Consider the following 12,006-nt stretch of genomic DNA (forward strand, 5'->3'; position numbering starts at 1 on the left):
CATAAAAAAATCTTCAAGTTACAAAAAAAAGAATACATTTGCTACAACTTTGTTTGTTCAAATATTCAACTCTAACAACAATTTTTTATTCAACTGGCTAGAAATATAAAATAAAAAAATTCCAAATACAAAAATTTAACATTTCCCTTTAAATCTGCCTTACTTTTAGAAAAGTATCTCATTATAATAAGAAGTTTGTTAAATTTATTATTGAAATACTTTTATAAACTCATCAGGTACATTAATAGTAAACTTGTTATGACTAACTGTTCTGTAAATTGGTAATTGTAAATTAGTTATGTCAACAGCTCTAACTTCTACAGTAACATGCTTGACTTCAATCTAACATCAAATAACTATTGTTCTATAACACATTATAGCATCACCACATAATTAACCTATAAGATAAAGCATATGAAAATATTTCATGAAAACTATATTATTTTTGTCATTTAAAACAATAAACAATTTATGAAAAACACAGGAGCTAAAAAACAATAGTTTGATTCATAATAATACTAAATACAAAACTTATCTGTAAAGGATATAAATAAAATTTTAAGTTGCTATACAGACATAGGCAAACATAAATCTTTGATCAAGCAAAAGTAATAAATTTACCAAAAGTATAAGAGTTAAAAATTTAATTGCACTCAGCCCTGATAACTTGACATACATCTTACATTATCCAATAAGCTACTATAGACCAAACATTTTAACACTTTCATTCTTACTTCAGCAAACATACCACAGTATGAACAGCTAAGTTTAAAATGTAAGTTACAATGCTTTTAATAATAGTACCATATTACAAAAACATTTTTGCTATATGTTTTATAATAAACAGTTGTTTAGACTGACAAGACAACCTTACATAAAATATCACAACTGATTTATCTTTCAAGATCATTCTTGTAGTTTAATGTTATATACCTCACTATAATTACACAATTCTTCTGCTTCTATTTTAACCAAACAATTCTGTGAAGCTGGCTTACTAAAAGGAGAAACATCTCAGCTATGGTAGAGTTTTAATACTTGACACAGTAAGAAAACTATAACAGAAAAGCTTAATTTAAACTTAATTATCAATTGTAATTATTTTTTCAGTTTTTTCTAAGGATCAAATCTATTTTCATTCTGATTTTTTTTATTACACAAACTGAAATTCATTTTATAAACATTGTTTCCATCTCACATTGTAATAAAAAATTGACCAATTCTAACACAAATAAAGCATAACACAAAACTTGCACCTGCACATATTCGTGTTAGAGCCTGTATAACCATCCACTTGTGCTCAAAACTGCTGCTTGGAGTCTCAAGGATATTCAGAAATATTTCTTTGAAAAATACCTAGCAAAAAAAAAACAAAAAAGACTTTAATCATCCTTTCTTATTAAAAGAAACTTAAGGCACTATAGTTCTCTTCTTGTGAAGAGAAAAAAAAAAAACTTTTCTGACAGTTCAAAGCAAGTGACTAATAGATATTGGTATGATAAGAATTTTAAAAGTTAGCATTTTCTTATACCAAAATGTATTCCTGAGAGGTATTCACCTCCACTAACACAATGCTGTATTGATCTTCTTTCTGTCTTTAAAAGATTGCTAAAGAATTTTTGCACTCAACACACCAGCTTAAACACCCCATCAATTTCATGCCATTTTTTAACATGTAAATGTTATGCAACTATTTTCCACCAATAATATTGTACCACCTCTACTTGCACAACTTGTTCCCTTTACTATTCCCACTTAATCCTCACATTCAAGAATTAACAGGTTGTACTTGGATAATATCAACAATGGAGAAAAAGGGTGTGAAGTGTGTGAAAGGAGGTAAATACCTATCAGAAATATATTTTGAGTGTAAGAAAATGTTAATTTTTAATATAGCTTTATCTCCACTCTCACAAATTAAGATTTCCAAATGGAGGGGTCAGCATAGACATACAACATTGCAACCAACCAGAAAGTAACCACCTAGAATGAATGAGGGTGCTTTGAGATGAAAGAGAAGCACACTTGTGGTATCCAAACTACTATTAAAACACATATGCTCTTCACTGTTGAAGTAGGAAATGAATCCAATAAAAGCAGAAAAAGAGGATGTGCACAAATTCAATTTATTCTTAAAAAGGCCATTCATAATAAATTAAAAAAACAAATTAGCTATGTACCAAAAGATCAATCAGACAGATGAGGTTCCATAATTCATCCTAGGTATTAAGACTTTGACGATCAAAAGAGATAAAAAGAAATACAGTAAAACAAATATAACGGCAAAGGCATGTGGACCATGTTACATATACTCATGAACATCAACTCTAAGTAAGCACAGTGTCATATGTCAAGCAACCACATTTACAAAGAGGAAGTTAATTTTCACCCAAAACAGGACAAACTCCTAAAACTACCACATGAACATGAAGTACAACAAATCAAATACAGCATTACAGGGTCATGACATTGCCTTGACCAAAATGCATGAAAGAAACATCCCGCATATAGAATCACTAGAAGGACGTGACACATTTACTCAACTGTAGGAACAGTGTACAAACCTGCTGCCAGTGTTACAGGGCAGACGTTCTCCGAAACTCAACTGTAAAAATAGGGTTTTGTTTTGAATTTTGCACAAAGCTACATGAAGGCTATCTGCACTAGCCATCCCTAATTTAGCAGTATAAGACTAGAGGGAAGGCAGCTAGTCATCACCACCCACTGCCAACTCTTGGGCTACTCTTTTAACAATAAATAGTGGGATTGACCATCACATTATAATGCCCCCACAGCTGAAAGGACAAGCATGTTTGGTGTGACAGGGATTCTTAAGCAAGAGACTGTACATGGAACACAAACACAGGTTTAAAAGACTGATGGGAAAGAGCATAAAGGACAATACTGAGATTCCTATAAGACAAATCAAAGAAACAAAGATGATGCATGATTTGAAAGGACCAGAAAAGAATGGAAAGACAGGGTAAGACAAAAACCTTATGAAACTTGGGAAAACAGATGGTGTCCAAAAAGGTCAACTAATAGCTTGACACAGTTGAAGAGTACAAGCCTTTGTTAAAAAACCATGCAAAAATTACAAAAGATGAGGAATAGAAGGATGAAAGCCATGTAGTAAAGAAAGACCAAAGGCTAAAGGTATACCCTTATTTTGGGTAAAAAGCCAAGGAAGGATGCAACACATAAAGTCAGTCCCTGAGTTAAGGAAAAGAACTCGACAAAAGCCATATATGAAGATGGAGTGTGATGATGTCTGGACAAACAATGTTTGATGGTGATTGAAAAATAGAGACCAAGACAGAGATAAGAGTAGGAGAGGTTCTACAAGTAAAGGTCAGAACAGAGGGAAATGTGGTTGTAACAGCTAATACAGAATCACAAGTAGAACAAGACACTGAGTGATTTCAATTGAGGATAGAACTATGGAGTGAACTCTAGTGGGTGTGAATGGGAGACAAAAAGGAAGGAGGTTTGATGTATCACTGGGTAGTGAAAATACCACTGTGGAGTTGTAGTGCACCATAACCACCCTTCCAAGCAGAAGAAAATGATAATGGGTAAAAGTTTGATAAACTGCCATAAACTGGAAAATGTTGATGTGGAGGGAAGACTCCTCAACTAACCAGAGAATGGAAATCTTCCAAATGTCAAGGTAAGCACTCCAACCCTGTAAAGACACAACTGTGAAAAAATGCAAATCTGCACAAGGTGGAGAAAGAAAAACCTCCATGTTTGTCTGGTTCCTGTCTCGCAATCAAGCTAGGCTGGCCCTGAATGGGGATGGAAGGGTAAAATGGGGTGACCCAGGGATCTCAGAAGTTTCACTGATCAAGTAATGTTCATTGAAGAGAATGCATCTGAGCTCAACCCATGGGAATAGGAGCTTTCAAGGAAGCCCACATCTCCAAAGGAGATAGAACCTCTTGAAGTGTGAGAGAATGTAACATGAGACTATTTTGGACTGCTTTCTTCATATCCCAAATATGAAGAGATGATTGGAGCTGAATGAGGATGTAATTCAAGAAAACCCCCAAATGAACAAGGTACTGAGTGGGGATAACAATGGACTTCTCTACCTTTAATCAGGACTCCCTCAATGTTGCTTTTTGTAGAAGTAAATGAGTATAGTCTCTGGACTGTGAACAAAAAGAAGCATTAAGAGGCACTTGTCCATGCAAAAACCCACTGAGTGAATATGCCCAGAAAAAGTTCTTACCATCCAACAAAAGATATAAGGAGCCAAGGTTAGTCCAAACAGTACAGCCCTAAACTGGAACACTCAACTTTTAGCTACAAATAACTATCAACATGTCAGTACTGTGAGAATGAGCCAAGTTACACAGTACAAGGGAAAAAATTGGATTGTAGCATTCAGATTGTTAGAAATGTAACTAAAGCAAAGCTCAGTCCTATAAATGGGAAATAAACAAAAACATCAGCAATGCAAAAAAAAGTAATTCTTACACTGACAAATAAATTATAAAGCACACACTGAACACTGACAAAAAAAAATTATTCAGATAGAATGACATGAAAAGTACAAACAATCCAGATACTTCGAGTTTACAAGATACTCATTAATATCAAACTGATAAAATATCAAAATTTCCAGTCTACAAAGTACATAATAATGTGTAAATTGGCTAAAATTACCTACAATAAAACATAATAATCAACATCTAACTTGTAAAAAATGTAAATTAACTAAGATAAAGAACACAAATATCTGACATACCAAAGTCTAAGCATTGATGATGTGAAATACTTAAATCTTCTGTGTGTAAAAAAGGATAAAGCCACACAAAGGGGATCTGACTTGTTCCTACCCTTGACTGTTTCAATCAGGTGCAAAGTGTACACGTCGAGAAACATACCACTAATCCAGTATGAGATGTGAAAGCAATAACAATAAAGGAGGAGAAGAACAAACCTCCACCAAAGTGAATGACATAGAGGCACAGAAAAAGAAGCAGAAAAAAGAAAACTAGCAAAACCACTCTTGTCATGAACATACAGAAAACTCTGAATGTACAATAAGTATTGACCTGCTTAATTAAACATATTAATATAGCTACCTGAAAATTAAGGCCTGCATCTCCTCTGCAGATAAAGATGAACCCGATTCCTGGGAAGTTGAATCAGTAACATTGTCAACAATAACAGGAACTACCATAGTTGATACATTCATAAGAAATGCTCATATAATTAAGCAAGAAGAAACACATGTAAAGAAATATATCATTTTAATAATTGAATGGAAAAATAGTAAAAGAAAAAGTTGTAAAAAATTTGAAACAATAAATAAGCACAATCATAAAAAGTAGCAACATGCAAAAAACCATATTTAAAAAAGACCACCAAACAAGAAAGTAAGGACTGAGCAGGAATAGCAGAGAGAAATAGTTGTACCAAAATACTATTGGTGGAGAGTAGTCACCTTTACATATTCAAAAATGGTGCAAAATTGGTGTACTGAGCACAAAACATTTTAGCAATTTTTAGAGAGCAGAAATAATATTAGAATATATTTATATCACATAAAATAATACACATTTCACATTAAAATATAATGGTGCTTTATTCTTTGATAACCTAAATACTTGTTGAAACTCAGGATATTTATAAGTATGATATTTATAAATATGATAATGTATTGACCTGTATTTAAATGTTCTTTGTTACAAATTACAATATATAGATCTACATATATATGCAAAACCGGCTCGTTTGGGTTGAGAAAATATTTTACATAGAAGAGCAAACAACGTTTCGACCTTCTTCAGTCATCGTCAGGTTCACAAAGAAAGAGGTAACTGACCGGAAGCTGACCACATGTTTGAAAGGGGTTGTGTAACTGAGTGTCGGAATGTAGAGGGCGGTGTTAGATTTTTGAATATAATTTTATTTATTTTATCATATTAATATAGGTATAAAGGCATTCCTTTATATTGGTTTATTTTGGGTTTAAGTTGTTGTATAAGTAAGGCTTCTTTAATTTTGCATTTCTTTATGTTTGTTTCTTTATTTAGTATTTGAGTGTTTTCTATGGTTACGTTGTGTTTATTTGACTTGCAATGTTCGAAAACGTGTGAAGGTGACTTTTTATGTTCTTTTAATCTGGTTTCCATTTTTCTACTTGTTTCTCCAATATAGAAGTCGTGGCAGTTATCACATTGTATTTTATAAATAATGTTGGTGTGGTGTTTGTCAGTGTAGTTTTTACATAGTATAGACCTCAGTTTTGTGCCTGGTTTTTGAATAAATTTGGTATTAACTGGAATGTCATATTTTGTTACTAGTTTTTGCCAAATGTTAGTTGTCTGCTGATGTCAAGGATATATGGTATACAGCAGTATATGATTTCGTGATTTTTTGATTCGTGAGATATATTTACTTTTGTTGGTTGATTTTGCCTTCTGTCTAGGTGTGTGCTTACAATGTTTTCTATGGTTTGTGGAGGAAACTTATTGATGTTGATGAAGTATTGTTTAATTTTGTCTAATTCATCGTTAATTTTATCTGGTGAGCATAGTTTTATGGCTCTGTTTATTTGGTTTCTTAGTATGTTGAGTTTTTGTTTTGTTTCATGTGCTGAGTCCCAAGGAATGTATAGTACAGTATGGGTGATTTTTTGGTGGATTTCTGTTTAGAATTGTGTGTCAGTTCTTGTAATTTTGAGGTTAAGAAATGATATTTGATTACTTTCTTCCTGTTCACATGTGAAGTTAATGTTGGGATGTATAGAGTTAATGTGATTGAAAAAATTAAGTATGTGTTCTGTAGATTTGAATCCCTCAACCGTGTCATCTATATATCTGTACCAGTATAGTGGTGGATGTAATGCTGTGTTGATTGCTTGTGTTTCAACTTGTGTCATAAAAATATTGGGTAGAACTGGTGATACTGGGTTGCCCATGCTTAGGCCATTTGTTTGTATATAGTTTTGGTTGTTGAACATGAAGTTTGTCTTTATCTTGGTGAATTCTATGAGGGTTGATTACTAGGAATGTCTATAGTTGGGTTAGGGTCTCGGATATAGAGTTCTAAGACTATCTTGCAGGCTTCAGTGGTTGGAACTTTTGTAAAGAGGGATATAACATCGAAACTGGCCATTAAGGCTTTATGATTAAGTTGATTTAGATTAGACTTGAAATTAAAAGAGTCTTTGATAAATGAGCTGGCTGATGTTACATATTTGGAGAATGCCCATGCTATGTATTTACCAAGATTGTAATTCTTTCTTTGTGAACCTGACGATGACCGAAGAAGGTCGAAACGTTGTTCGCTCTTCTATGTAAAATATTTTCTTAACCCAAACGATCCGTTTTTGCATATATATTTCTCTACAAGTGGGTTTTCTCGACATCACTGATATAGATCTACAGTTTTTATATAAAATCTTAATTCAGAACTAAAAATGAACTATTTATACAATAGTTCTTTTTAACCTTTCAATGCTAATTAAAATGAAAGCAGGAGTTCACAGTCAGAAAATCATCAGAAACCTATGTAATAATTCTAAAAATGTAACCATACATTTTCGTTTAACAAATGTTTTTCTGTTTACCTCTATCTGCATTTTCAGGTGAGTTTTAAAATTCTGCAGAAGAGCTAAAAAGATAGCCAAAGAAAGCTCAAACACCTCAGCTACAGATGATACACCATTCTTAGACAAGGCAACACAGAGATACTGCTTTATGGCTGTAATGAACATTTCATTTGAGCGAAACACTGGGCCAGCATTTTGTAAGATAGAAAGCAGCAGTTGCAAAGACAGAATCTTTGATCGTAATTCATGAGATCTGTTAAAGAATAAAATAATTTAATTATTTCACTATTACTTTTACCACCAAGATAAAGAATACGAATATTGATATACCTAGTAAAAAATGTAAGCAATAAAATCTTCAATATTACAAATAAGTGTTAAGTACTTGTTTCAAATCTTAAATATGCAAAAGTTGTCTAAGTTGAAAAGTACAAGAACTTTCAGCAAGAACAAATAAACAATGTTTAAAGCACAGGAATATTATCTTCAGCACTGCAAAAACTGTTCAAATATACTTTACATTTAAATACAAGTTACCCTTACCAAAATGTGTTTCTCAAAATCAAAATACAGTCAATATTGTTATATGAATTAGAAACTCAAATTATTGATATTAACAATCTATACCATAAATTAACCTGCTGTCTTTTTCTGTTAGCTGAGATATTGCTTATGTACTCGATCGAACATGGTGGCCCCTGCTCATTTCTTTTCAGTTTTGGAAACACTCCCTTTACTTCTATCTATGGCATGTGAATAACCAAACAAAAGCTTAAAATGTCCTTCTACTCGCTTTCTCAGCCATTTCCAAATGTTACAATGTCATCTACTTCTTTCAAAACAAGATCAAGAAGGTAGATTGTGTCTTTAGTTTGCTTGAAATTTCATTTTTTTTAAGACTTGAATAAATATTAGTTACTAAGCTTGAAAAATTAGTGGAATTCTATGGTATTCATATAGTTATGTTTTTTGATTATTTCAACTGTATATATAAACCTAAAAACTTATTTCATTTCACATCCTCTTCATGAGAAATTTTAAAAGGCTTAGCAACCAATGACAAGCAAGAAACTAGTACAAACGTCATAATAATTGTCTGCTCTTCTTGTTTATTTACAGTTCTATGTCTTAAGAAAAATACATTTAAGAACTTATTCATAACTACTAATGTGTGTGTGTGTGTGTGTGTGTGTGTGTGTGTGTGTGTGTGTGTGTGTGTATTCTACATACATATATAATGTAGCTGAAATACTAATCCACTATAAATACAACCAAGATTTCACACTTCGTAAGGTCAGTTTTATATTCTCAGATATATGAATGTCATTGCATCATTGCAACATCTGTAATGTTTGCCAGAAATGCCTGAAAAGGTTAATATAATATATAAATGTATAATGTTATGACATTTAAGCTACCTTAACTAAACATTTGTGTTTGTGTTATAATTTGTAATCATTCTCGAATGAAAAAAGCATAATTTATATTTCCTAATTTTTTATGTTGGTTACAAATCTGTCAAATCTACTGAACATGTATAGAAATTCTGATTCAGTAGTGAAAATAACAGTCAAATTATAAATTTAGTAAATCTTTAATTAAAAATTCTTAATACTTAATTAAAAACGTGATTATTTGCATACAAAAGCCTTGCAATGTTTATCAATAATCTGCAAAACTTATACATATGTATACGTTATCAAAAATCATAGTAGTATTACTTTCTTAATTACAACTTAGTTAAACTACATAGATTTTGCGCATATTTAAAAACAAATCAAACAAAACATTTTGTAAAGTATAATATTTTGACAACCACAAAGAGAAAACTATCTTCAAATTCAGAGTTGTTTAATGTGAACTAATGTCAAATTTTATTAAATAATTAATTTTGGATCATTTATTACAATAATTGTGAGACTAAATTATGCTTTGTTTTTTCCCTTCAACAATAACACTAACAAAATGGTCTATTAAAGCAAGTCTACACAAAACATATTTTAAAGCTTAAAATTACATCCAATTATTGAAAAGTGTAACACTAAATTAAATATCTACAAGTACTCATTTTACAAAATTTTGTTGTAAATTAAACTATAAAAATATCTTACAATTCTCAAACAGAATTACTAAAAAAAATGCTTATGTTTTCCCCTTCTTTTTTCAATCACTGTTTCCTGTATTAAGTTGTTTGTGAATAGTTAAAAATCACAGTAAATGGAATAAACTGGTAGAAGCTAATACCATAAAAACTACTTGACACATTAATTTGTCCTCTTCAGTATCATTCTTTCTTCTGGAAGGAAAAACAGATTAAGAAACATCTATGTAACACCAATTATTTTACAGTGAGAAGAAAATGTGAGACTGAAGAAGATACATGAATGTGCAGAAACTAGTTTCTCTAGCATCAGAGTTCTGATAGCTTATTCTGTTTTACTGTGGTTTTCCTTAATTGTCATACACCATAGTGTTCTTTTATAATTATTGTTTATGAAATGCTAAAACATTTGTTTCAGATAGTTCAATGTTCTAGATTTTATCTACTTACAAAGTTTTTCTTTTGCTTTATCCTTTTGAAGACAAGTGCGCATTTCTTGTTCAGACAGTAAATGATCTTTTTAACTTTTTATTTTGACAAAAAAATTTCAGGATCCTAATACTACCTATATACTACTTAATTTTTTAACGATAGCATTTAGTATAGTATTTAGAATCAAGACAGATGCTCAAAAATAAGAGGATGTTGGTTATGTTTAATAAATGTTCTGTATCAGGCAACCCATCACTAATAAACTATAGGAAATAGGAAATACTTACAAAACTGTCAGAGTATTTATAAAACAAAAAAAAAAGATAGTAAAAAATTACAAGTGAACCAAAACAGATTTAACACTGAAAAAAAGAAATTAACTGTTAAGTAAAGGAATTCATTCACTGATTAACTCTCTCAACATGGGCTCAGTTAATTTAACTGACCACATCATCTCTTTGTACTCAAAGTCTTTATAGATTTAATACTACTAACTTTTAATATAGTGTATATCTTCAGAAAATTTGGTAGTCTTTCAGTAAACATTCTAAGTGTTTCACATACAAAAAATCATATTTTAGTGAAAAACTTTTAATAAAATAAAATAAAATTGTCTATGAATTCATCAAAAATTTGTTTTGAATAGTCCATAGACAAAGTAATTTTCACCTTAGGATTAAAAATATTTTTACTCATTTCAAAAATCTCAAATTTTCTTTGTGTAATCCCTAAAACCTAGCTACATTTCAAACATTTTTTCTGGTAAATTTTTTGTTTTTTATTTTCTCTACCTAGAAGAATATCTATATAAATCTAAATTTCCCTTTCTTTCCTTCTAGATTGACTACAAACTGTAACGTGAAAATATATTAGTTTATCCTAAGTAGCTTTAAGCTCATAACAGTATACATTTATAATTAAATTTTATTGTTTTATTACCCTTTGAACTGTGTCTACTATCCATGCCATAATAAGTTGTAAATCACTCTAGGCCTGTGCAGCTCATGTTACATTACATACAGAATGCTCATATGTGTGGCTCGTAAAACATTTTTATTATCTTATTATTTATTTTACCCAATCGAAACTAGCCCAAAAGATTCCTATTTTCACATTTTAGTTACTTTTATAATAATAAATAAAGAAAAAAGAAAAACAAGAAATAAGTTACTTATCAAATATTTTTCCTACTTTCTGTTGACTGTTGATTATACCCAAGCCTAAATATATTATGCTAATTGTAGTAGTACATTAATAATGCACCAAAGAACAAAGACTCATAAGATGCAATAAGCAGACAATATCCCCTAACTCTCAAAAAGTTTTTGGTCTTTTAACTATATGACAAGAACCATTACAAATTCATTCAAGTTAGCTGTTAACTTTTCCATAATAATGAAACTCACTAATAGTGAAATTACCACTTATCTGCTCAGAACATAATATTATACAATATGCCATTTCATAGATGAAGACATTGCTTCTCTCTTGGTTATAAGTAATAACCACAAAAAAAAACTATTAACAAAGCTTTAAAGAGAAAATGACAGGTAAGTTTAGCAGGAAGAGTGCAATTTTATATTTACAGCTCTGTAACCAAATAGAATTAAAGGTTTACAAAGTATAGTTTGTCTGAGCAGCAAAAATATCATAGGGAACAATTTACATTTAATTTCTTAAATTTTGAAGGTGTGGTGGATAAAACAGAAAAGAAACCTCAAAAAAATGAAACAGTAACACTAAGGGAATTTTTAGATTTATCTTTAATATTTTCTTATAGAATTAAGAACTTAAAACTTGTATACTATTAAAATATGGATTATTAGCTAAGAGGTTATGCCATATTAATTAGTATAACATAAACATATAATTTAATAACATGTTGAATGTAAATTGTACACAAAAT

General features: G+C 30.7%; 1 protein-coding gene across 2 annotated transcripts in view; it reads right to left on the reverse strand.

Moving 5' to 3' along the window:
* Positions 1-12,006, reverse strand: part of Sec71 (ADP ribosylation factor guanine nucleotide exchange factor Sec71) — a 104,204-nt gene that overhangs the window by 64,845 nt on the left and 27,353 nt on the right. For both annotated transcript variants that reach the window (XM_076464039.1, XM_076464038.1), the window contains exons 9-10: positions 7,586-7,820; positions 1,257-1,356 (exon numbers count right to left, since the gene is read on the reverse strand). In XM_076464039.1, the coding sequence (XP_076320154.1) occupies positions 1,257-1,356; positions 7,586-7,820 (335 nt within the window). The remainder of the gene's footprint in view (positions 1-1,256; positions 1,357-7,585; positions 7,821-12,006) is intronic.

This window comes from Tachypleus tridentatus, chromosome 10 (assembly GCF_004210375.1).
Source record: "Tachypleus tridentatus isolate NWPU-2018 chromosome 10, ASM421037v1, whole genome shotgun sequence".
Taxonomy (NCBI): Eukaryota; Metazoa; Arthropoda; class Merostomata; order Xiphosura; family Limulidae; genus Tachypleus; species Tachypleus tridentatus.